Raw genomic sequence first — 27828 nt, forward strand, 5'->3', positions numbered from 1 at the left:
GTTGTACCTCTTAAGGCAAGAGTGTCAAGCGGGTCTAGTAACCATAAGGGTTAAGCTATGATTATTACCTATTGAATCAAAAAGGAGCACTGGTGTTGGGGAAGTGCTGGATGGCTAACCCCACCACCAACCTCTCCACAGGAGACAGTTGAGGCTCTCTGCTTCCATAAAGATTGATGGCTTGGACATGCTAGGTAGGGTCCACTGCCTTGGACATGCTAGATAGGGTTGCTATGAGTCATAATCAACTTGATGTCAGTGGGTTTGGTTTTGATTTTTCAGTGGTTAAGTGCTTAGCTAGGAGCCCTGGTGGCATAGTGGTTACACATTGGGGTGTGATCCATAAGGTTGGCAGTTTAAAACCACCAGCTGCTTCAAGGGAGGAAGAAAGGGGCTTTCTACTCCCATAAAGAGTTATAGTCTCCCAAACCCACAGGGGCAGTCCTACCCTGTTCCATAGTGTCACTGTGAGTCTGAATTGACGTGAAGGCAGTGAGCTTGATTTAGTTTTGGTAAATCAAGCTCTAGTGGGTAAATTTAGCTGCTAACTGATGGTTCCTTGGGGGTATGGCAGGGGAGGTTGGAGGGGACTGGGGAGCTAACAAGGAGTACAAGAATAAATAAAATTGTTCTAAAACTGTGTGTTAATCTGGGTAGACTAGAGAAACAAATCCATGGACACACGTGTATAAGAAAGAGGTTTATATACAAGAGCAGTTGAACATGGAGAAAACATCCCAGCCCAGTCCAGATCAAGTGCATAAGTCTGATATTAGCCCACATGTCCAATATCAATCTATAAAGTCCTCTTCAGACTAACGAAACACATGCAATGAAGCCAAATGCAGGACGATCACAAGCCGGTGGGTAGATATTCTTTGAGTCCAGTGGCGTTGTCAGCATCTCAGTGCTGGCAGGGGTCTCTCTATGATTTCTCTGGCTTCCAAGGTCTTGTCAGCTGCATGTCGCTTATCTTCTGCAATGTCTCCCAGGGAGTAGCAGAGAGAGAAGTGTCTTCTGCCTCCAAGGAGGAAGTACCAGATTTCCCAGAATTCTCAGGCCATGCCCACAGAAGTCTCATTGGCTATCTCCAGATTGACAGCCTAGACTTCACCCCTACACTGTTAATCCTTAAATTGACACCAGATTAAGTGACTAACACAAACTGATTGTATAACTCGTTGATGTGATTGAACAATTGAATTAAGTGATATGTGAATTACATGCCAATAAATGTTTTTTTTTTAAAACCCAGACTTCAGCCTATTCGATTTTTTATCCATAATTAGAAATTCATCTCAATGAAGGGAAAATTCACCTGTACATTGCCAATCTCTTCATTTTTCTGTTTCCTTCTATTTTTTTTTCACAATCCATAATCTCCAAAATAGGAACCAGGTCTTCTTGCCAGAGCCTACTACAGTATCTGCTAGAGGGTGAGAAAACAAAGTCATTTCCCCAAAGTGGGAGCCCTGGTGAGAAGGCATGCTGGTGAAAGAGGAAAACCTTGGCGAACTATTGTCTGGCTTGCATTTGGAGATGTTTATATTTTCCAAGAAAGGTAGACAGATTTTGCTTCCTAAATTCCTACCCATTGGTTCCACCTACACGGACTCTTCCAGGCACAGTGTGGCTGGCATAGAGTGTGTCAGCAGCCCGGAAGGGAGTCATGAGTGGACACAGAGAACCTACCTACAGTCTGGTATAGGGTAGGTGTGGGTTAAGGCAAGGGGACTTTCAAAGAAAAGTAATTAAGTGTGAGAGTGAGGAGATGAAAGAGGTAACAAGTCAATCAGGGAAGTAGGTGAGAATTCTATGACCTATAATTATACATGTAAAATAATTATCAAAAGACCAGGAATTTGCTAAATTCTCTAGGATTTCTTAGGTTCTCTAGCATTTCTCTATATCTGCCACCGTACCCATAGACAGCAATAAACAATGAAACAAGCTCTGAGCCATTTACAATAGTAGACACACTTTATTGCACAATCAATACATGGCACTTGGAAACAGAACTCTCCAGCTATCACTTGCTCTTGGTCTGCTTAAATATGGTCTAGACTGAAACCTAGTGCTAGGACTTTCCACAACTGATCGCTGTGACTCATGATTTCTGGACGGGAAAAGCCAGATGAAAACACAAGAAATAATAATCAGTCTTCCAGATGGGAGTATGGCACTTGAATTAGTCTGACAAAGGCATATTTAGCAATTATTTAATAAAAAAAATAAACGTGAAGAACCATCCCTCTTAGTGCACATGCGCAGAGAATCTAGCTATGCTGCAGTTCCTTCTGAAGGACTGACCATTTCTGAAAGTATAAATGCTGAGGATAAAAAAACACTGCAGGAACTATAGAGAGTTCAGAATGCGCAGGATACTTTCTATAAAAATACTACCATCCGCTCAGCTATGGCAAAAACATCCTTTAACATGAAGTTTTGCTATTATTATTACATGGTACCCTGATAAGTAGGAAGTTCGTGCTTGCAAACGCTATCAGGGTAAGTCAAAAAGAATTGCTACAAAATCACAGTAACCTTATCAAAATGTGAAGCCATGGCTTCTCAACATGGCTTCCATCTAGGTCTCTATACTTCTAAAGACTGGGGCAAGGTTTCTCAATGAACTTCTCATAGGGCAGCCCTTAGGGCCCTTGACGAATGAGCAGGCGCATCATCTTTCCTGGCCCTTTTCTCAGCAAGGCAGCATCCCCACTTTCTTCACACTTGGTCCACAAAGCTCCCAGGATCACAGTGCCCTTCAAGAAAATCACTTAAGATCACACCTTTGGAATAATTTTTATAAAAAGTCTTCCTAAGCTGCTGAGTTGACCTCTCCTTTGAATTGAACTCTCCCTTGAAGTCACTGTTTTATTTGGACTTTCTGTTGAAGGCATCCTAGTGAGACCAGGACAAGTGCATTTGTGAGAGGGCTTGTCTGCAGCCATATCCCCAAATGATAGCAGAGAGGTCGGGAATAAACCTGCTCGTGTACAAACTAGAACCCTGGCAGCAATACTTTTTGACTTACCCTCAGAGTTGTATGAATTTTATTTACATATAAATAACTTTTAACTACCCTTCTTGGCGATTTCCTATAAAAGCCACTTCTCTGACACATGTTCCGTTTCCTCCTCGGTTTTCTGAAGGGATTTTTTTTTTCCTTTGAGAAAAATTGCTCCAAAGTAGATTTCAAAACGGAAGTAGAAATGGTTTCACCAGTGTAGGGGGGCGGGGGGGGGAACTTTGGATAGGAATGTGTGTCCAATTACGGATCAGAAATCAGTCAGAAACTAGGGTGGAATAGGCAGAATTTTGCTTGGCAGCATCTATACTAAGAAATGTGGGATCTTGTCACAGTGCCATGCAGATGTCACGAGGCAATGAGGGCGGCATGGTCACGGTCACGTGTGCCCAGCTACCTGTGCGGGTGAGGAACACTTGGTGTCCCTTACTCCTCCGGCGCCAGTGGACCCGCAGGCCCATCCTGTGCACATTCCGCTCCAGCCTCACGCCGCCGAGGTGCCTTCTCCCCTTCCGCACAATCCCCTGGAGTGGCACTGTCTTGCGAGGCTCTGGTCTCAGCACGTGGTGGCTCTTCGTTGACACAATTAGAATTGAAATCACGTTGGCCATCTGATGAAAGACAAAACTGATATTAGGGGCTAGAGTGGGAAGCAAATGTTTTGAGAATGATGAGGGCAACAAATGTGCATATGTGCTTGACACAATGGATGTATGTGTGGATTGTGATGAGAAATGTACGAGCCCCCAATAAAATAATTAAAAAAATATTTGGCATACACTAAGCACTCGGGAAATATATGTATGAAAGATTTCCCTTAAAACATTAAATTTCTTATTTACAGGATGGTCACACAAAAAAAAGGCAAACAAAACAAAATCCCAGTGACCTCCTTCCTAATACAGACCGGACATTCTTCTCAGCGCTTTGCACACATTCACTCATTTAACCCTCCTCATAGATGCAGGAGGGAAACATACCAGTCTGTAGACTTTGCATACGGGCAAGCTGAAAATAGAGGTGACAACACTTGCTCCCCGTTGTTAAGCTTGTAAACCACAAACTGTGTTTGAAAACAGCACTGCCATTAATAAGCGTCTAAGTGGGGATATCAAAGCCCATCTTCCATTGGCTACAAAAACAAAAAAGGGTTCATAGTTCTTGGGATACATGGGCACAGCTGATGGGTAACAACTACTGACGGTTCTGTCATGATGATCCTATTTCTCTGCACACTTGTATGATGATTATTGTCTGTCTATGAGCTGTAGAGTAAAATATTTAGTTCACAAAGAGTAGGTATGCGCTTAGAAAGCCTAGCTTATTCTCAACACTAAATGGCTTCTGTACAAATGATTCAGTGCTAAAAGGATTGTAGAAGTGGAAATGCCTAACGTCAGAGCTACTTGAGTGACTTTTCAAATCATATTTATTCCTCCCAGAACACATACTACATTCTCAGGGGTGGAGGCAACAGTAGGGGGTATCCTCCTCCTCCCTAATAGGAGTTTCAATGCTGACAAAAAATGGATCAAACCTCACGAAGGATGAGGAAAAAGTAAGGTGGAAAGCACTGCTCGGACACTTGGTAGAGATTTAGATGTAATATTAAATGTGGGGTCCACGGGGTTGTCAGTGACTGACTCCTCTCCAGGGGGCAGCCTACCCTTCTCTGTAGTCTGCAAGCTCTGTGGACACCTGGCCGCGTTCGGTGACTCTGCTAGTATTTGAAGTGCCGGTGACATCGCGGTCAGCATTGTAGCAATACACACACCACCACAGTAGGACAAACGGGCAGGCAAGTGTTTAGAGAGGCAAGGATGGATGTTCCCTTGAGGATTAGGGTGCACCGAACCCAAACCATGGTGTTTTCAATTGCCTCCAATGCAGGTGAAAGTTGGATACGGAATAAGGAAGCTCGAAGGACAATCCATACATGTATTGGCAGAGAATATTGTAAGTACCATGGACTATCAAACAAATAAATCTGTCTCGGAAGAAGCACAGCCAGAATGCTCTCAGAGGCAAGGGTGGCAAGGCCCTTTCGTACATCCGCTGGGCATAGTGTCCGCAGACATCAGGCGTGGTCAGTGGAGGGCAGTGAAAAAGAGGAAGCTTCTTGACAAGATGGACTGACATCGTCACTGCAACCATAGGCCCAAACACAACCATGACAAAGGCGGGGCAGGGCGGGCAGTATTGGGTTCTGGCGTACAGAGGGGTGCTATGGGTCGGAACCAACAACAGCAGCAACGACATTAGCTCTGCGATGTTATCCGCAATTTAGACTTTTACTATCATTTTGCCTGTCGTTCTAAAACTTTTACAGCGGTTCTCAACCTGTGGATCGCAACCCCTTTGGGGGTTGAAAGACCCTTTCACAGGGGTCGCCTGATTCCTAACAGTAACAGTGTTATGTTACATACAAAAATGACAGTGATGAAGTAGCAGTGAAAATAATTTTATGGTTGGGGGGTGGTCACCACATCACAAGGAACTGTATGAGAGGGTCGCAGCATTAGGAAGGTTGAGAACCACTGGTTTAAAGGTTTCCAACCTCAAAATCTTTTGGTAGTCATTAAAAACTCTCACTGCCAGAGTCAATTCCTACACATAGTGGCCCCCCCACCCCCAAAACAGAGCAAAGCTGACCCTGCAGGTGTCTAAAACTAAATCTTGACAGGAGTAGAAAGCCTCATCTTACTCCCATAGAGGGGCTGGTAGTTTTGAACTGCTGATCTTGTCTTTTCATCAGCCCAACTCATACCAACCCGTACACCACAGGACTCCTTTTGGGAACTAACAGTGGAAATTAACTCTTCTATTTGAAAGGCTTTAAATTCCTTGATGAGAAGAAACCAGGTAACTACTGACCGGAATTCCATTGCCCCAGTGGCTGCATGCACCAGAAAGTACACTGTGAAATAAAGTACATTTCTCAGCATTTTAGGTTTCCTTGTTTTCCAGTGGGATCCAGACTGACCATCTTCTATGCATGATCCCACCAAAACAGGGGCACACCGAGTTTTACTGGGACTCTATGCTAATATTCGTCACCCCAGAGCTTCCTGGGTCCCTGGAGATCAGTTCCTATGTGCCTCTGTTACTATCACCGACCACACCTTGCCCCCTGAGAAGTAGCAGGCGCTCAGTTTGCATGTACGTACCCTCCTCCTCCTCACTCGGTCCTCTGGCAGCCTCCGAGTGTTGCTTCTCATAGATGACCTTCAGACTCTTACATAGTTTCTTATGTGAAAACCAGTGTGTTTTTTGGCACGTTTGATCACAGTATATTACCTGAAAGCAATTAGTTGTAGGTTTGTTTTCATTTCAAGAGCTGTGATTGCATGGTTTTCCAACTATGATGCTAAAGAAAGACATTGCCAAGATGTTACATTCTTCATGCTTTATTAAAAAAACCATGATGTGTGACTATGTCCTAACTTGGCTTACATATATATATATATATATATACACACATATATACCTAAATATATATTTATATATGAAAGTTTACTGAATATGCTATTAACAGTGGTTTATTAACAACCCAAGATTTGTCTGAATATAATGATAAAGAAAAGTCGTGGAGTCCCTGTGGAGTCGAGGTTCATTGGGGAAGTCTGGTACGGTGCAGAAGGGAAGGAGGTGGACACTGAAAGGATTCGAACACAGGGCCTGGAGAAAAGACAACAGGATCACAGAGGAAACCGTGACTGGCTATGGCTGCAGGGGGTCAGTCCACAGATAACGAGGAGGAAGCATTCTTCATGAAGGGGGCATGTTGAACAAAATTGCAGAACGGGGCAAGTGAATGCTCTGTGCCAGGGCAGAGAGAAGCCTGAAGCCAACAGAACCTGGATCTGTGCAAGTGGGGCAGTACAGAGCTAATGGAATGGACCTCGTTGGGGATTTATGTGCCCCGCACTGGGCTAAGCCCGTAGACACACGAGGGGTACTCCCCAAGCTATATATTTAAATTTTTTACAAAACAACCCTATCACCTTCAAAGTGCTCTCCATTACACTTAATACATTGGTCAAATCTGCGATTCCATTCTTGGAAACATTTTTCAAACTCATCTGGATGGCTGACAGCACCTCCCCCTGGTTTTTTCTCCACCTCTTCTACATTGTCAAATTGCTGTCCTTTCATGACCTTCTTTATTTGCAGAAAGAAAAAGAAGTCACATGGAGTGAGGTCAGGTGAGTAAGGTGCTGTTTTCTGCCACAAACAGGTGCACTGAGATGGCTGGGTGAGCAGGTACATTGTCATGGTGGCAAAACCAGTCACCTGTCTGCCACAAATCAGGCCTTTTTTGTTGCACACTGTTATGCAATCTTTTCAGAACCTCTAAATAGAAAGCTTGATTTGGAAAGAACTCCAAATTCACTATCCCCCTCGCATCAAAAAAAACAAATAAGCATCATCTTAATCTTTGATTTCACTTGACAAGCTTTTTTTGGGTGAGGTGATGATGGCATCTTCCACTGGCTTGATTGAGGTTTGCTTCTGGGGTTGTAAGAATAGCACCATGTCTCATAACCAATAATGACCTTGAAAATAAGTCTGGGTCACTTCGGAGTTGTTCTTTCAAAGCACAGTATGTTTCCAGTCAACCCTATTTTTCCTGGGCAGTCAGAACCCGAGGCATCAATTTTGCAGTGACCCTTCTCATTCCCAAAGCTTCCATTAAAATTTGCTGTACCGAGCTCCAAGATAGTCCAGATAACCTCACTGTATCTTCAGTGGTCTGCTGTCAGTCTTCGAGCACAAGGGCATGCATTTTGTCAACATTTTTGTCTGTTCGGAAAGTTGACGGATGTCCAGATCAAGGTTTGTCATCAATCAACATTTCACCTTTTTCGAAATGAGCAAACCACTCATACACTTGAGTTTTTCCCATAGCGCTTCCTTGTAAGCTGTGTTCAACATCACAACGGTTTCTGCAGCATTTTTTCTCAAGCAGGAAAAAATTTCACAGATGCACACTGATCTCTGAAATCGGCCATTACAAAAAACAAAGTTCGAGCAACACTGCTTTTATGAAAAAATTCACTGTGACTAGAGAGAACCTTCCCAGGCAACGCCACTGCATTAACTCGGAGTGCTCAATGCCTGCCTAGTGGGAAAAATGCATACTAGAAAACTCTACACAGCAGACCTTTTTTTGGGGGGGTGGGGGTGGGTAGGAGTACCCCTCGTATATATCATGTTGTAAATTGTATAACTCGTGGGCTCTAATTACTCTACCTTCCCTGTATTCATATCCTTCCCTAAAAGCTCAGCACTGCCACTGTAGATTTTGTTATGCGCACTGGTTCAGCTAATGGAATGAAACAGCATGGCGATTGTGCTCTCGGGTCCCTGCTATCGCCATAGACTATGCTCAGGTTGCTCAGGTTAGCCGACTGTTCCGAAGAGGCTGAGTGACATGGGGAGCAGCGCTGCCCCAGATACATCCAGCCAACCACAAACACCAGAAAAATAAGTGACACTGTTTTAAGCAGTGTTTAAGTATGCTTCTGTTTCTTTAAGGCTGTAATAGTTAAACAATAAAGATGGTCTCAATGAATTCACAACATCACATGTAAGGAAGCTGAAGTTCAACATCACACGTAAAGACGCTGAAGTTCAAGGAAGGTAAATAATTCAAAGCAGATGAAGCTGGAAAAGTAGGTTACGATAGACTGTGGTGGGTTTATATAAATATGTTAAAGAATATCACCTTAAAGTCAGTCGGTAAATTCACCTTACCTGTGGAGTCAAGTGAGTGTACAGATATGAACATGTGTGTAATGTGGGAGGCGCAGCATCCGAGAGGCCATTTAAAAAGGTAGCTCTGGTACAGGTGGGAAGTGCAGTCTGGAGCGGGGATGCTGGGCCCAAAAGTGACTGTCACTAAGGAGGTGTAGTTGTACAAGCGAGAGTTAATGAAGAGATTCTAGTCTAAATCAGTATCATAAGGGTGATAACTGTACATTTAACATTTATCCTAGTCACAAGTTTCCCTATCTAAACTAGCCTTGCAGTACTAATGCTCTATGGATAACCGTTTTGTATTTTAGTTTCTCGATCATTGATGCATTCCCACTTCCCCACCTCCTCTTTGGGGTGGTCAGTTTAGAAGCTAAGGTAGCCCAGGAATCTGATAGAAGACAGGGTATAGAACTACTATCTCTCCTGTAGGCCTCTTCTAAAATATAAAGATGAGAAGGGTGTGTGTAAGGGGGGCCACCGTACAGCAAATTATACAATAATGGAATGAATGAAAATGAATAGATGTCATGAAGATATAAGCAGTGCCACTGAATTATTTCTTTGCAGACTATTGAAGGGAAACCTAATTGGTTCTGTAAGCTTTCACCCTCAATACAATAAAGTATTATTTAAAAAATACACCTTGTGGCTAAGGTATTCGATTCTGAGAGAACAAGTATGTTAGACCAGCCAACTGGTAGAGTTAAGGAATCTTAAAACCCACTACCAATCTGGAAGGAAATCCAAACCAGGTACCGATGACTATTAGAGAGAATTTTGTTCTTACCATTTTGCATACTGAACATCTTTTACTTGCTCCTTTTTCTCCACAGGTTGTGCAAAATTCAACATCCACAAAGCCCACCTGACCGGTGATGGCTTGGTGAAGGACAGAGAAGGCCGTGGGCTCGGATCCCTAGGGAGGGCATAAGGAGGAGAAGAAGGACGCTGAAACCAGCCTGGAAGGCCTGTAAGGGGGGGGGGGGAGGAAGTCAAGAACAGGCACCTCAAACAAGGAACGGCCCTTAAGGCTAGAGAGGAAACACAAAAGGAGCCCTGGTGGTGCTCCTGTGCTCAGCCACTAACGGAAAGGCTGCCGCACGCATTCCACGAAAGCATGAGGTGGCAGTCTGCACCCAACTTATGACAAAGGACAGGCATCTTATTCTTTTGAGCTGTCTCTTCCATACAAAGTATGTGGTTAATATGTATTGATCTCAAAACAATAGGAAATAAAAGACCTGCTCTAAAAGAAAATTAACTTTTCAATTAGGATGATTCAAGAAGCCTAAAATAAAAAATAAAAATAAATCATTTTACTTCTGCCACATTTCTTACTTTGAATCTGCAGTTAAGTATCGACTGGTGATCCTTGAGATGCTTTGACTTCATCTTACAGAACAGAGCTTTAAATTGTCAGCCGAGAACAAGGTTCTACACTGCTCTGTGTACTTAGATAACAAAATACTCAAACTAATTCGGAAGGATTTTTAAATGTAGCACCCATTTGCAAGCTGTCATTCTACAAATACAAATAAAATTGACTAGCTTTGCTCCACTTTTCAATGCTAACCATTAGCTTTTGGCATTATTATGGTGAAAAATAAGTAAAATGAAATCCCAGACATTAGATGCTTAAGCTCATGATGTCCTCGGGAAACTGCTGGTATGCATCAGAGAACATTAAAAACTGCAGACACCTAGCAGAATATCTAAGGTGGGGTCCAGGTAGCTACCAATATCCCCAGGTAATTCTGAGAAATAGTAAAACTTGTAAATTCCTACTACTTAATATCATGTTGGAGGAGGTCTGATAACATAGTGGTGTAAGAGTTAGGCTGCTAACACGAGCTAGGCAGTTCAAATCCACCAGACGCTCCAAGTCAGCAAGATGCAGCTATCGGCTTCAGGAAAGACTGACGGCACCAGAAATCCTATGGCCTGTTCTACTCTGCCCAATTGGGTCCTTATGAGTCGGAATTGGCTCCATAGCAGTAAGTTTGCTTTCGGTTTTTAAAATATCACATTGAGCACTTTGCGCTGTTGTTAGGTGTCATTGAGTTAGTTCCGACTCATAGCGACCCTGCCTACATCCGACAAAAGGAGACACCACCTGGTCCTGCGTCATCCTCACAACTGCTCTTATGCTTGAGCGCATTGGTGCAACCATTGTGTCAATCCACCTGCTGAGGGCCTTCCTCTTGGCACTGCAGAGGAGAGTACTAAGTTCAGCCCCACAGTAAAGACATTATGATATACAACAAACTTAACAACTACATTTTCATGTTCAGTTTTTTCTTTTCTCTTTTTCTCCGAGTCCTTATTTTCTACTGGGAGGACGATACAACAGCCCACAGGAGGCACAGAGAAAGGAAATGAAATTGCCAGAGGGAAGGAGGAAGCTAGAGATGGGATTAGTCTTAGAATCAAATCCAGACCAAAGGTTGATAAGGATTTGAGTGAAATGTATAAAAACATGAATAGTGTAGATGCAGTGAACAGAAACGGATTCAACATAAGGAAGGCAAAGAAGTATCTTTTAAAACTATTGAAATAAAAAATGTAACAAAAGGGAAGTAAGTCATTTACACAACAGATAAAAAGTTAACAAAACTCACCATGGCTGGAAAATATGGCAAGTGGATAATGAGAAGCATTAAGTAAAATATATGAAGCTGGGGTATACTTTGAGGCGGTTATCAAGAATACAGAGCACTTCCTTCTACAGGCTCCTAACCTGAGAGCGTAACACTAGAAGGTCAATTTCCATTTATATCTAGTGTGGTGCTGCTCTGAACTGGCATTCCATGTAACTACATATGTACGCACATGTATGTCTATATTACATAATGGCTGACCATCTAAATTAACTGGTTTCATAAAGTCATATGCAGTGTAACCACTATGCCCATGTACAAAATGATGTAAGAAAATATTGCTCTTGATGAAAATACAACTTTCCTCTAGTTCCTAAATGCTTCCTCCCTGCCCCCACTATCATGATCCCAAATCTACCTTGCAAATCTGGCTAGACCAGAGAATGTACACTGGTACAGATAGGAACTGGAAATGCAGGGAATCCAGGGCGGATGATCCCTTCAGGACCAGTGGTGTGAGCGGTGCTACTGGGAGGGTAGAGGGAGGGTAGGTTGGAAAGGGGGACCCGATTACAAGGATCTACATGTAACCTCCTCCCTGGGGAACAGACAACAGAAAAGTGGGTGAAGGGAGACGTCGGACAGGGCAAGATATGACAAAATAATAATTTATAAATTATCAAGGGTTCATGGAGCGGGAAGGGAGGGGAAAAAAATGAGGACCTGATGCCAGGGCCTTAAGTGGAGAACAAATGTTTTGAGAATGATGAGGGCAATGAATGTACAAATGTGCTTTACACAATTGATGTATATATGGATTGTGATAAGAGTTGTATGAGCCCCTAATAAAACCTTTAAAAAATATTGCTTATTAAAATTACCAGCTATAAACTAGTAAACTGGTAAACCAGCTATAAACTGAGATGACAAAGAGGTGAAACTCATAAAACGAAACAGGTTTGATAGGAAAACAACTCCTGGGAATTTTATATAACAATAAAAGTAAATTCTAGAGACAAATTGCTCTACCATTCAAATTGCAGTAGTCAGGCATTACTGATAGAGCTGACTTGTTGAGGGGGAGTCTTACAATTTCAACAGGAGCAATGCTTCGCACCAGTTGCTGGAGGAGTGTAGCTTCACAGTAAGGGAATTTCCTGATACTTTCTCTAATGATCTTCTCTTGATATGTTGGAAAGCCATCAGTAGCTCGGCCTTTTAACAAGCTGAAAGAAACACACACACACACATACACACACACAGTTATTTAAAGTAACTGGAATTCATTCACTAAGGATTCCCTCCCAACCAAACCGATGGTAGTTTCTTCTCAGCTACTTGAGACTGTTATTCTTTGTTAAATCATGACAACGGACTCAATTCAAAGTAATTGCTGATCGATCTGTACTTTAGGTTAGGCCTAATCAGACTCAGGGCCCTGACATTTCAATGCAAAGGTGATCCCTGCTTAAAACACATGGAACATTGCTATTATCTGATTAACTAGTTACTCATTATAATGCCAGTTGTTTGTACAAAGGATGATAACTCCCATCCTATCACATGGTCTCTAACTTAGTTCCCTTTTCTCAGGAGAAAAAAATATACATATATATATATATATATGAAAACGTGGCCCCTGGTGGTCAGAGACCAAGGATAACACACAAGGCACTGTAACCAGGATGCCCTGCATGCCATTTGCACCCAAAGCAGTACACTGTAACAAAACAGACCCATTCTCAATCGCAGCTTTTTAGCTGTATGCTCCCACACAGGTCCTCTCTGAACCTCATCTGTAAATTGAATAAAACAATTTGTATAACTCACAGCATTATTGTAGAGAGGTTCAAAACCTCACACATACTACCGTTGAGTTGATCCCGACTCACAGTGACTGTAACCCTTTAGAGGAGGTGAAAGACTCATGCCTCTTTCGGGGAGCAGCTGGTGGTCAGCAGCCCCACATGTAACCCACTACATGTAGTAATCACTCGAACTACAAATTAAAAGTAAAGATCTGAGTACACAATCCAAGTACAATTTCTCACAGCGTCGGTCTGATTCCAAACAACATACATAACCAAATGCCGAAAGTAATAACTGGTTAAAATGCCTAATTTGAAAATCCATAATGAGACTTTGTATAAGTGTTATCCCCATAAGTGTACTGTGCACATAACATGGTAAAAGCAGTACCTTCTGATCAGCATGTCTAATTTATTCTCTCCATCCTTTAGGAAGTTAATGCATTTCTGAAAGATGCAGCTTATGTAATGCATTTTCATAGCCAGGACTTCATTCATGTCTCGCTGCTTCATACATTTCTCACAAATCAAATCCAACACTTTGTAGCATTTGTTCAGGGCTGCTTCATCGGCCAGCAGGGGATTCTCATTTACAAGCATCACAATCTAAAAGAAATTCCAGTGAGTTTAGAAATGATTTGAGAATATTTTCCATACAGAAAATGTGACATCAATTTTTTTATTATCTCTGTATATGGCCACTTATCTACTATGTTACTCAAATTGCAAATGAGCATGCAAGCTGCCACTTTTCAAAGCACCTTGGAATCTCTTAACTGGATACAATAGCATCACAATAGCATCTGCCCCTAGCTGAACCAGGGAATTAGCACACCAGGCTTTACCAACTTTGCTAGAACCCCTTTTTCTAAAGATAAGGATGACATATGTATGCACGCAACTTTCCATCAAGAAACACACCCTTGAGTGAGTACTATTTTTTTTTTAAATCAATTTATTGGGGCTCATGCAATTCATCACAAGACATAGATCAATTGTATAAAACACATCTATACATTTGTTGCCCTCATTATTCCCAAAATTCGCTTGCCTCTTGGGTTCCCGGAATCAGCTCATTTTCCTTTTTTTCCCCCTCCCCTTCCCTTCCTCCTCCCCTCTCCCCCATGCACCCTTAATAATTTATAAATTATTATTGTATCTTATATTACACTGTCTGGCGTCTCCCTTCACCCACCCTTCTGCTGCCCGTCCCCCAGAGAGTAGGTTATATGTAGCTCCCTGTGATGAGTGAGTACTATCTTTTAATTAATATCACTTAGCACTAGAATTTCATGGCTGGCAAACTATAATTCTCATTCATTCTTCTTAGTTCAGGTGAAATAAGGGGTTTATATAAAGAACCCCCAAATGAAATGTGCTTTACCTTCCCATTAGGTACATTTCTCTGTACAAATGTTCCTAAGGAGGCTTCCAGTCATCTCTGTTAGTACGAGTGGATCAAAGGGAACCATAAAACAGCTTTGAGGAAGAAGTAATAGTTATTGATTTTATGCAGGCGGAACCCTACAGTTTTTGACACAGGCATAGATTTAGCTCCAATTTGTAATGAAGAGTGTCTTTTATCGGCTTGATTCTAGCACAGATCACTTGAAGTCATGGGACAGACATACAAATTCTCAGAGACATAAACAGTAACATAGGATGTTTCCAACACTCTCCTGATTGTCTACCTAGATCAGAGAGCCAGTCAGTATGTAACCAACCTATCACAATAATATGCACGAAAAGTTCATTAAATAGATTCATTGGGCATGAAAAACAATCATTTGTCATTTTAAGTAGAACCCTCTATCTAACCTCTTACTTGGCTATTCAATACACATTTAATGTCATAAAATTGGAATAGAATGTTTATTTGCTTCTCAGACTTCTATATTTATAAGGAATCAAATATTTTATTTAAAATCTAGCACTTCATAGTAAAGTATCAAACCTAATTAAGTATAAACAGTATAGTTATTGATACATTTCCTGATCGTTTCCCCTGCCATTGCATGTGTCCAAGATGCCCTTGTGGCAGTGATGAAAAGGTACATCAATATTCTGTTTATACTCCTGCTGATAAGCATTCTACATATGGCATTTATAACCAAAGTCTAAGATTTTTAAAGTTACAAAGTGGAAATTTAAAAATTCAAACAGAACCCCAATTACTTGTTGCTTGTGTTTATAGACCTTATACTGTAATATACAAACAAAAATTTAAATAATCACAGTTCTACCATGAGCTTGTTCTTCCTGTAGCCCATAGTACTTTCAATATTCTTCACTAATACCATAATTCAAATGCATTAATCTTGCTGTAGCCCTCCTTATTCATTGTCTAACTGTCACATGCACATGAGGCTATTAACAATACCATTGCATAGGTTAGGCATACTTGGGTCCTCAAAGAAATATCCTTGTTCTTTAACACTTTAAAGAGGTCTTGTGCAGCAGCTCTGTCCAATGGAATACGTCCTTGGATTTCTTAGCTGCTGTTTCCATGAACCTTGATCCAAGCAAAATGAAATCCTTGATAATTTTTATTTTTTCCCCTCTGTCTACCCTGATGTTGTCTATTGGTCCAGTTGTGAGGATTTTGGTTTTCATTATATTGAGTTGCAATCCATAATAAAGGCTCCAGTCTTTGATCTTCATCAGCAAGTGCTTCAAGTCCTCTTCCCTTTCAGCAAGCAAGGTGGTGTCATCTGCATATTGCAGCTTGTCAACAAGTCTTCCTCCACACCTGATACCGTGTTTCTCTATATATTATTGCTCAGCTTCTCAGATTATCTGCTCAGCCAACAAATTGAATACATACGGTGGAAAGACACAAATCTGACGCATACCTTTCCTGATTTTAAACCACTTAGTATATTCCTTCATTCTATTCCAATGGCTGATTCCTGATCTGTGTACAGGTTCCAAAGGAACACAATAGGTGTTCTGGAATCACTATTCTCTCAATGTTATCCAGAGTTTGTGATGATCCATAGAGTTGGTACCTTTGCAGTCAATAAAACACAAATAAACATCTTTCTGGTATTCTCTGCTTTCAGCCAAGATCCCTCTGACAACAATGACATCTCTTATGGCGCGACGTCAGGTCCTCCTTTGGTTCAAGCTTGAATGTCTGACAGCTCCTTATATATGGACTGCTGTCCCATTCCAGAATTTTCTTCAGCAAAATTTTACTTGCATGTGGTATTAAATATTGTTCAATAATTTCCACATTCTGTTGCATCACCTTTTTTTATAGTTTTATTGGTACATAATCCACATATCACACAATTCAATATGTCAATCATACCAAGAATTGTACAATCATTACCACAATCAATTTTAGAATACTTTCCCCACGTCCCCAACATGATTAAATCACTTTTACAGGGAGTTGTGTAATCACAATAAGTTTTAGTGCTCCCTCTCCCCACCCCCCACAGTCATTGTTTATTCCTGAAGTCCTCCCACCCTCCTACCTCCCACCCCGTAACCCTCCATCAGTTATTATCTCCATGCACCCACTCCTGTGCTTCACAGACTGAAACACACAACAGAAATATAAAACAAAAACTAAATAAAGTGGTAAGGATAGAATAAGAATAATATAAAGATAAAGATACAAATAATAAGTAAGAAAGAAAAGACCACAATCAATATCTAAAAAGCCAGGGAAGACATTTTTTGTCACAGAACAAGCAAGAAACACTTGCACTTAGAACAAATTCAGGTTGGGTCAAGAAGGTCAACTGACCACGTATCATCTTTGATCCAGCATAATCCAGATGACCATGAGCTCTGTATGAGAGTAAGGCTGTTTGAGAGCCATGCCTGTGGCTAGAGGGGATCTGCCAGAGGCTTCATCTGACTAGACACAGGTGGTTTGGGGTCCACTCTCCTCCTCAGCCAGCTACCAGTTGGGCATTCACAATTTAAGTTCTGATACTTCTCCCATTGTCACATTTGGATTTTGTTATGGTCATCTTTGGATCACACCAGTGGGTGTGCTTCTTCCACGTGGACTTAGTTGACTCCTCACTTGGATGGCTGCTTGTTTGAATACAAGCCTTTAAGACCCCAGACACTACTCCAATTGATAGCGGGGCGTCATCTGCTTTCTTTACCACACTTTGCGGTGGTCCTTTCCTGAAGGTGAGTGGTGAAGCAGGGCCAGGTTATGAGAACTAACTTTTCTTGGATTGGGGCTGGAGTTCAGTGAGAGCCCAGAATCCATCTGCTTGTCTATGGGATACACACAACTCAGGTTTACTTTGGCAGTTATCTGATGACAAAAATCAAAACCCCATTAAGACCAACTATACCAACAACAACAACAACAAATCAACCAGCATACAGACAAGCCAAAGGCAGGAAAACAAAAACCCACAGAAACAAAACATCCCCCTGGGATATAAGGCGACTGCACTGATAACACCAACAACTTCCCCGATGTCACAGCAAGCACTCTGGGCACTCCTGGGGATGAGGAGTCTATGTGAGCACAGTTCCACCTTGAGCTGCACCCATGAGCTGTTGCCCTACACAGTTCGATCTCCCATTTGCTAGAGCTGTTTACCCTGAATATTGGGAGCGGTACCAGGGGAAAACTTCCTGGATCAATTCTCGCAAGTGCAGATCCCTGCCCAACAGATCAAAACTTGTCAAGTCACTGCAAGGGGGGCATCGAGGGACTAATTATGTGGTGTATCACCTTTCTTTGGAATGGGCAGGTATAAATCTCTTCCAGGAGGCTGGCCAGGTACAGGTCTTCCAAATTTCCTGGCATACACAAATGAGAGCTTCTAGCGCTTTATCAGCTTGCTGAAACATTTCAATTGGTATCAATGCCTGCAGCCCTGCTTTTCGCTACAGTCTTTCAGTGCAGCTTGGATTTCCTCCTTCAACACCATTGGTTAGCTGCCCCCAAAACGGGGCTTGAACTAGTGTCCCTTTCTTTACTCTCTGCAACATTATGAAGTCATTTATTTTGAAAGAAATCTTTACTATGAGTGAGGCATAATAAAGGCATTCCAGTGGCATAAAGACCAGATGTACCTATATTCCAAAGGACTGCTGCCTTAGAATGAATTTATACAATGGCATTTGAAATTGTATCTTTCCTTTCCTTTCCAATCACTACACTAGCATCACTTTGTGCACACCTGCCTCTTGACCACTCCCTGGGCCTGCTCATCTCTGCTATCATTTTGTTTCCTCTCCAATTCGGTTTCTTTTCTTCATAATCTCTGTCCTAAACACAATTCCCAAAGTCCCTTTGGAAAACAAACACAGCTGTATCACTATAGCAACCACTTCACCGAGATGCCGAGGTAGCTGCCCTGGGTTTATCGAAAAATCTCTTGAACTTTATGCAGAACTCTTGTTGGTTGCTTTGTGGTGATACTCCCCCAAAGAGCCACGCTAGTGTGTAAAGTGTGAGGCAGTAACAAGGGGCCACCACGCAGAACTAGGCAGCTTTCGTCCCATGAGGGGGTCAAAGAAGGCAGGCTTTCTGCTGTGGGTTTATTTTTCATTAAGATTAAGTAGCCTAAAAAGAAATTATGCGACCTGTTTCAAATTGTTTGCATTTCCAATATGCTGATTGCAATGGACTCAAACTTTATGTCCACATCTACTCCAAATATATGTCTTTAAATATAACTGAAGGTACAAAAATTCTCGGATATGTAATCCTGTGAGACTAGGTTTCATGTTGACATAAAAAATTATTACACAGATCCTTTACACTCTGAAGGGATGGAAACTTCAATACAAAAGGCAGCACATCAGGAGAGTGCAGGAAACGCCTTCCAATCAATGTGAACCAGAATATCTGGGTGATGCTCTGGCAGAGGGGGACGGGGCTTTTGTGAAAACCGCATACCTTCTTTACAGTGAGACACACTATGCCCGAGGAAAGCCTGTCTCCACACTTAGCCTGCCCATGCCTAAGAGAAGGGGCCATGGACGGACACTCTCAGTTCTCTCTCTTCAAATGTACTAGGAGGAACAGACCCACCCACTGACACCCAGAGGCTAAATATTTTTAAAAGATTATACAAGGGAAGATTCAAAACAGTTCATGAAAAATAGAATTACAAGATCATGGATTTTTTCCCACCAACCTTTTGATGGCCCCTTTGTATTCTAAGTCCCGTATAACATCCACTAGGAACACAAATAGGTGGTCTACAGCTAAATTCCTGTTTACTTAGAAACACCAGTGATGCCTCTTGCCCTCCTTTCAAAATGTTAGGAACAACAATGAGTTTTTTAAAGTAAAAACCACTTTTCTTCTTATGGGGAAGTCGTCTACTAATTTTAACATATCTTGAAGATCCAGAAAGTTAATTTGTGTGGGGGGGCTATATGACAGGCATTACCCGTTTGTTACTTGAGCCTCAAAACTGTATGCACAGGGCTGCACAAAGTAGTACAAATGTATCCGTTGTAGAAGTTATACCTTTAAATGAGTGTTAAGTACTCAAGAGAGTACTTTGTAATAATCGTCCACTTGTTTTAGTAGTCTGCATATTCTAGAGAGTTTTCTTTTGTAATAAACCTCTAAGAAAATTTATTTTATATTGAGGCAAAGCCTTGTCTTTTAATTTGACTCATTAACTGTCTTGCTTAACAAATATCTATTTAATTAAATTTTTTACAAACATCTATTTATTACTATAAAATCTACATTCAGTAAATAAAAGTGAGCTAGACCTTGACATTGGACAAAGCATAATACATAATTTTCTGCGATGACGCATTGAATAAGAATTATGATATTCTTACAAATATCTTTTTTCACCTCTGTATGTGTGCATATATGTGCATGTGTATGTGTGTGTGCAAGGCTGTGTACAAAAAGTGAAAACAATTATGTAATTCAGAAGAGTGCTTCACATTTCCCTAGTTAAATCTGGTGAACCTGTGCATTGGTCTACACAGTTTGAATATCTACTCAACTTGAATTACTGGAGGAACATTTTTACACTTGCACAAAAATGTGTTCACAATTGGATTTCAAAACATTTCACAGGTGGGTCATGGTTGCAGTAGACATTGTGGGTGTTCCACCCAGAATCCTCTTATCAAGCTAATGGTCGATCCCCCAGCTGCTGGGAGTACTGACTGATCAAGGTCCGGAGCTGCTCCTCCTCCAGAGAAGTGCCCTTGTCCGAAGGGGCGATTCCTTGGCACTGTCTGGAATGTTTTCCTTTCTCTTTAGGTTAGCCCCAGTTAATCAAGTGACTGGCACGAAAGCCTTGCCTCTGTGGAGCTTGTCACTCTTTACAGTATTCATAGATGGAGGCAGAAGCCACACCTCGATGGAACCCACCTTCTCACCTAGATTTATCTCCCACTCTATTATCTCTTGCTTCCACGTTTTAATTGGGACCACCCCCTTGTGTGCCAGTCCATTGCCAGTTCTATGCCTACCAGTGCAATTGTAGACAATGAGGAGCCTACTAAAGAAGGGCTATTTTAAGTCTGAACCAATACCTTGACAGGATGAAGATTTGTGGTGGTGATAATTTTGTGCAGCGGGCCTGTCAACTTTGGGGGAAGTTTTGGTTCTTTATCCAGTCCCTGGGGCTTTGTGTAATAATCCAGTCTCTCTCGAGGAAAGAAATTGTTGATTATAGTCACACAATCATGTTGACCTTTTAACAGAAAAATAGAAAACATGTTACTTTGTTATCAAAATCAGACATTCTGTAGATTTTTATTCAGTTGCTGCGGTAGTTACATAATCTGGTGTCAATTTGAGAATTCAGAGTGAAGGGGTAGAGCCTAGCCTGTCAATTGGGTCAGAGCCAATGAGGCCTCTGTGTGGGCATGGCCTTCTCCTGAGGATTCTGAGAACTCCTGTATGCCTCCCTGGAGGTGGGAGACACTCTCTCTCTGCTCACTCCCTGGGAGACAGTGCAGCTGACAAGACACATGGAGACAGGCTGATGGCAACCAGAGCCTCAGAGCTGAAGGAATCACGTGGAGACTCCTGACAGCACTGACATGCCTCTACCACCACTGAATCCACAAGATTTCCCACCCACGGGCCTGTGATCATCCTGCATTTGGTGTCATTGCATGTGTTTCATGAATCTGAAGAGGACTTTAAAAGATAGATTGGTATCAGACATATGGGTTAATATAGGACCTATTGACTTGATCTCGACTGGGCTGGGATGTTTTCTCAATATTCAGTTGCTCTTGTATATAAAGCTCTTTCTTATACACATGAGAGTATATAAATTTGTTTCTCTTGTCTACCCAGACTAACACAATCGCTTTGTTTTCTTGTGAGGTAAACATGTGTCAGAACCTTTATTTTTGAGAAATGCTGAACAGAGGAGAAGAAGAGGTAAAAGCATTTTAGAGAACAATTATACCTTCTGGAGTGGTGAAATAATTTTATTTTAAGGATACAGAATGGACCACATATATTCAAAGATTGTGTGGGTTACAGGAGTGTGATGCTGAATTTTAAATGGGTTTTAACTTACATCTGTTACAAAAGTGCCTTGTAATGTACCTGTCTCGTCTTCCACCCCCACACCAACAATGGCCATGATTTTCTCGTCATAACTAACTTTGTGCAAACTGTTCATTGAGTCTATAAAAATGTTGATAGTGATGGCGATGATGACGATTAAGTTAACTCCTCCCATCCCGACTGATTTTGAGAAGAGCTTGTCCTTTGTGAAATGAGTGAGAGAAAAAGCTTCAACTTCCACCTCAAGACGTGTCAGAGAGCCTGCAGCCACACCTCTAAGCCAGCTCTAGACCTGCAGATGGTTCCACAAAAGCAAAGCCCACCCTGGAGAAAGGTGGGAGCCGGAACCTAGCCTCTGCTCCCCTGCTCCTCCTGCACCACTTTCTGAACCAAGGTAGCGGCCACTCTGTGCAAACAGGCAGCAGCTGCAGGGCCCATTGCAGGGCCCATGCTCTGTCAGGATCTCCAGAGAACAGACTTCTTCCTCCTCTCCGGCTGGCGAGGGCCAAGGGACTAGCAGCGGAGGATCCAGGGGAGAGAGCCCAGGCACTGAGGCTCCTGGAGAAGAGTTCACCCTGGACAGGCTATGTGTGTCCTTGCCCACTTGTGCGCAATCCCGGGAGCATCTGCTTGACCCTGCCTGCTGACAAAGTACCCTTAGAAAAGGATAGGAGATTCTTCTTTCCTATATAGTTTCATGGAAGCTCTCTTGTAGTATTTTTTTACACTGTCTATTATTGCTATTAGTCTAAGAACCATGACAGCATAGACAACAACTGTCTTGTTCACCCCTGCAACCAATGTACCATAGGTGGTGAACACTGAATATTTGTGTAATGAACTATAGGCCCCACAAGGTCATTTACTAGATTCCCAATAAACAAGCCTCTTCTATTTCTGCACTTCTACCAGTGGTACTTAATTGTTGATCCAGTGGGGCTATATAATACCAATGACCAGAAGTATTCACTTCCACTCCCCTTTTAGTCCCGACCTGATGTCAAGTTTTGCAAGACATGAATTCTCATGAACACACACACATACACAATGTTTGTGGGTAGAGAAAATGATCATGAAACTCAAACTTAAGGCCATTGAATTGATTCTGACCCCAAGTGTCCCTGCAGGATAGAGCGGGGCTGTCCCTCTGCATTTCGGAGACGCTGAAGGGAGTAAAAAGCCTCCTTTCTCCCGCAGAGCAACTGGTGGTTTGTTCGGCTGGCTTTGCTGCTACAGTTAGACAAACCCCCACCTCCACCCCCCAAGCAAACCCACTGCTATGCCATCAGGGCTCCTGATGACAATTTAAACATAAATAAGTAAACAGCAGAACTCACTGCCATCAAGTCCATGCTGATTCACAGTGACCCAAAAGGACAGGGTAGAACTGTCCCTGGGGATTTTCAAGTAACATTAGAGGAGTAAAGTATGTTAAGACTCTTTCCTAAGAAAAAACTTCATTCTTGTATTTAAAATCATCAATATAACAGTCAACGTTTATTTAGTGCTACATGTGAATTCCTTAAGTCTATCATTTTACTTAATCCTTCCAATAACTATGTAACCATTTACAATGAAGAAACTGGAGATCAGAATCATTAATTGGCAATTAAAATGCACAGTAACTCCAGATTAGGCTAAACTAATTCTCTTACACAACTAAAACAGACTTGTTTAAACATTTGACTACAACTAAAATGGCCTTACCATGCCTTTTTACTTACCAATTGGAAATTCAAAGTAACTTGCTGATTTTCTCCAGTCTTTAAGTAAGCCAGGCAAAACCTAACATGATCTTTTAAAAATAATATGATAGCATTTGCATTCTGAAAAGCAAAGTGATATTTTTTCACAATGAAAAGCTGGAGTAAAAGATAATGTAACATTGTATTAAAACTCACCCACAAAAGCTGCCATCTGAGCTGCTGTCCTTCCTACTGAATTGACAACGTCTGTCTCTGCACCAGCCTCCAGCATAACCCATGTGATATCTTTATTACCTACAAATAATAATGTGTTATTATGAAACCAAAAAACATTCACCACCGTCAAGCCAGTTTTCACTCGCAGTGAACCTATAGGACATAGCAGAGCTGCCCCTGTGGGCTTCCCAGAATGCAACTCTTTACTGGAACAGAAATTTCGCCTCCTCTTTTCCCATGGCGAGAATGATCGGTTCAAAGTGCTGGCCTGTGGTTCGCAGCCCACTAGACCACCAGGTTCCTGTGTTATTAGTAAGAGAATGCAGACCTCAATCTACCCCCCCCCCCAAAACTATCTGCAGCTCAGTGAGTTGTGTATATACATTTACTTTTTAAATTTCCACCTTGTGGATTTTTTCCCCTAAAATATGAATCACGGTATAGCAAAAAATATAGATTATATATATCTATGGAATATAAAATGTTATAGAATCCACATAGAAACTCGCCTTACTTTCTGGAAAATACATTAAACAATACAAAATGGTATGAAACTGAATATATATTATGTATTTTTAAACATGCGGTTAAAGTAATAAGAAAAACAAAGGCAAAACCTCAACCCAAGCTCACCATTATTGAGTCAGTTCTGGCTCTACAGGACAGAGCAGACCACCTAGGCAGGGCTGGAAAGGTTAGAAATCTTTACAGAAGGAGGCTGCCACATCTTTCTCCCACAGAGCAGCAGATGGGTTCAAACCACCAGTCAGTTGTGTGGCAGTGGAGTGCTTTAGACACTGTCCCACCAGGACTCAAAGGAAAGGATAGCTGGTCTTTAATGTCCACTAACCCACTCCATCTCTTCTAGGCACAGATTTTGGAGTAACTTCCTAACAGGTCTTTGTAGACATTTTTGTCAACATAAGCATGTATAGTTAAACTATTCGCATGCTGGCATTAATGGAATGCAGGCACATCTTTTGCTGTTATAAAGTGCACTTATTAAGCAGCCTTTTCCAGGCATCATCTTTATAAACTTCAGCTATAATTTCCTTAAGAGCACTTCTTGAAAAACATTTGTTGAGGGAGGGGAAGAATGAGGACCTAATGCCGGGGGCTTAAGTGGAGAGGAAATGTTTCGAGAATGATGAGGGCAATGAATGTACAAATGTGCTTTACACAATGGATGGATGGATTGTGATAAGAGTTGTATGAGCCCCAATAAAATGATTTTTTTTAAAAAAGAAAAACATTTGTTGAATCAAAGAGTATATATATCTTAAATTGGTGTTGCCAGACTCTTTTCCAACAAGGCTGTATGGATGTGCACTCCCCATAACAATGCAAAGCGGTTTCTGGGCATTATCACACTTTTTTTAAACCTCTGCTTATATACCATAGACACCTGTGTATAAGCCGAGCTTTCCCAGCACATTTTTAAATGCAGTTTTTGTGGTAAAATTAGGTCTCTTGGCTGATATTCGGGTTGGCTTATCCTCGAGTTTATCTGGTAAGTGAAAAAGGAGACCTGGTAGAGCTAGCAGGTAAACTTTCTACTACTGAGCACAGGTCAATGGTTGAGACCCAGCAGCCACTCTAAGGGAGACAGATTTAACTCTGTGGCAGTGGGTGAGGTTTGGTCCATATAAGTGAAAAATGATCATTTAATATGGTAGTTTGTATTTTATTGGGTATTGGTGAGAAATTTTCATGTTTATCAGCCAATTTCTTCTATGCGAAATTTTCTATTCTCCATGAGAATTTTTCTCAATAATTTATTCTTATTCTTTGCTGACTATTTTTTTTTTTTTGGTTGAACCAACTAGGGGTACCCTCTCCCCTGAAAATAAAAATTATATTACTTTCAGAGCTATGTATTTACATTTTTTTACAAAACAACCTTATCACCTTCAAAGTACTCTCCATTACACTTGGTATATTTGTCAGATCTGCAGTTGCATTCTTGGAGACATTTTTCAAACTCATCTGTTTGGATGGCTGACAGCACCTCCCTCTTTGTTCTTCGCCTCTTCTATGGTGTGAAATTGCTGTCCTTTCATGGTCCTCTTTACTCGTGGAAACAAAAAGCAGTCCCATAGCACGAGGTCAGGTGAGTAAGATGTATGGAGCAAGAGTGGCATGCTGTTTTTTGCCAAAAATTGGCTCACTGAGATGGCCGTGTGAGCAGGTGCATTGTCATGGTGGCAAACTCAGTCCCCCATCTGCCACAAATCAGGCCTTTTTTGTTGCACACTGTTACACAATCTTTTCAGAATCTCTAAATAGAAAGCTTAATTAACAGTCTGACCAGGTGGAATGAACTCCGAATGCACTACTAGTAGACATTTGCATCCATTCGGGAAGCTGACAGACTTGCAGAATGAGGTTTGTCATCAATGGACATTTCATCTTTTTTGAAATGAGAAAACCACTCATACACTTGAGTTTCTCCAATAGCACTATCCTTGTAAACTGTATTCAACATCACAACAGTTTCTGTGGCATTTTTCTTCATTCAGGGAACAAAATTTCACAGCCACACACTGTTCTCTTAAATCAGCCATCACAAAAAACCAAGGTTTGAGTGAAACTGCTCTTATGAAAAAATTCACCGTGACCAGAGAGAACCTTTCCAGGCGATGCCACTGGGTGCACAAACTCAGAGTGAGCTGCTGAATGCTCCTCTAGCAGGACAAATGCATAAGCAAGCTCCACCCAGCAGAGCTTTTTCTGTTTTTTAGAGGGGGTATGTCACAGAAGATTCCAAGTCTATGGCAGTTTTAATTTCTTCCTTTAATAACAACTCAGACCAATGTTTAGATCTGACAAGTACAGAATCTGTAGAGTTTTTAAGACTGATTTTTCTCATTCTTTTTAAAATTAAATTTTAACTTTATTTTTATGTGGATTTATATATAATTTCCCCCCTTGTTTGTGGAATATAATTCTTACAAACCAAAACATAGTCTGTTTGGTTTTAGTAATAGTATCCCATTAAACACTCCCTGTATAGGTGGTTCTTTAATGTTCTCCCCTCTACCCCCTTAGTTTCTGGCCCCTTTCTTTCCACCACCAGCCCCCTGGCCTCATCATAGTCTTTATCCTTTAGCATGAAAACCATTGTTCTTTTTTCCTTATTTTGTTTTATAACAATAGTATCTAAAATAAAATACTTAAACTTTATGAAATTGACTAACTTTGCTGAGCATGCATTCCCATTTTGTTCTTGTCTTAATGTCTTTGACACATTCGTCATTGTTTAAGGATACATAATACTCCGTTGTATGAACGTATCAGGATGTGTTTGTCCATTTCGTTACAGTCACGGTTTTTTATTGTTTCCATCTTTCTGTCATTATAGAAAATTCTGCAATAAAAACAGGTGTGCATATGCCTTGTTTGTGTTTTGCTCTTTATTTCTTTATGGTATATACCAAATAGAGAGAATATAGGATCATGGGTATTTATATTTGCATTTGTTTACTGGAGCTCCATTCTGATTTCCATAGTGGTTGTACAATTCTACAATTCCACCAGGAATATATAAGCATTCCAATCTCTCCATATTCTCTCTAGCATTTATAATTTTTTATTTTTTATATTTTATTATAAATTTTATTATGAATATTTATTATAATTTTATAAGATTATCAGTGTGAGGTAATGTCTCATTGTAGTTTAATTTGTATTTCTCCTATGGCTAATGAACACAAACATTTCTTCATATGATTGTTGGCTGCCTGGATGCTGTCTTTATCAAACTATCTACTCATGTCTTTTCCCCATTTTTTTATTGGTTTATTTATATTTTTAATGTTATGGTGTTGTAGTTTTCTATAGTTTGTTTTTTAACTAGGTTTTTAACTGATATAGCAGTTAAATATTGTTTCCCAATCTGGGTTTTCTTTTAACCCTTTTGATGAAGTCTTTTGATGTGCATTCATATTTTAGAAGGACCCAGTCCTCTATTTCGCCTTCTACACTGTGAGTATTTTTCATTATGTTCAGTAGTGAATTTATGCCTTGTATTAGAGCCCTTAAGTTTGTCCCTGTTTTTCACTGATGGTCTTTGTGGCACTAGGGTTTATAATTAGATCTTTAATTCATTCTGTATCCATTGTTGTACATGGTATGAGATACAGGTCTTGTTTCATTCTTTTGCAGGAGGAGATTCGTTTTTCTAGCACCATTTACTGAGAAGGCTATCTCTTCC

General features: G+C 41.1%; 1 protein-coding gene across 2 annotated transcripts in view; it reads right to left on the reverse strand.

Annotated features, from left to right (window-relative positions):
• Positions 1 to 1961: 1961 nt before the first annotated feature.
• ANKMY2 (ankyrin repeat and MYND domain containing 2) overlaps positions 1962 to 27828 on the reverse strand; it is a 43588-nt gene continuing 17721 nt past the window's right edge. The window contains exons 4-10 of one of the 2 annotated variants that reach the window (XM_004702830.2): positions 23595 to 23693; positions 20700 to 20860; positions 13588 to 13802; positions 12479 to 12614; positions 9579 to 9707; positions 6199 to 6328; positions 3368 to 3642 (exon numbers count right to left, since the gene is read on the reverse strand). In XM_004702830.2, coding sequence (XP_004702887.1) covers positions 3458 to 3642; positions 6199 to 6328; positions 9579 to 9707; positions 12479 to 12614; positions 13588 to 13802; positions 20700 to 20860; positions 23595 to 23693 — 1055 coding nt within the window. In that variant the 3' untranslated portion in view covers positions 3368 to 3457. Of the gene's footprint in view, positions 3643 to 6198; positions 6329 to 9578; positions 9708 to 12478; positions 12615 to 13587; positions 13803 to 20699; positions 20861 to 23594; positions 23694 to 27828 lie in introns of both variants that reach the window. The other variant, XM_045288779.1, reaches the window with a different exon arrangement.

The sequence above is a fragment of the Echinops telfairi genome, unplaced genomic scaffold, assembly GCF_000313985.2.
Source record: "Echinops telfairi isolate 266 unplaced genomic scaffold, ASM31398v2 ScPeMD7_23;HRSCAF=83, whole genome shotgun sequence".
Lineage (NCBI taxonomy): Eukaryota > Metazoa > Chordata > Mammalia > Afrosoricida > Tenrecidae > Echinops > Echinops telfairi.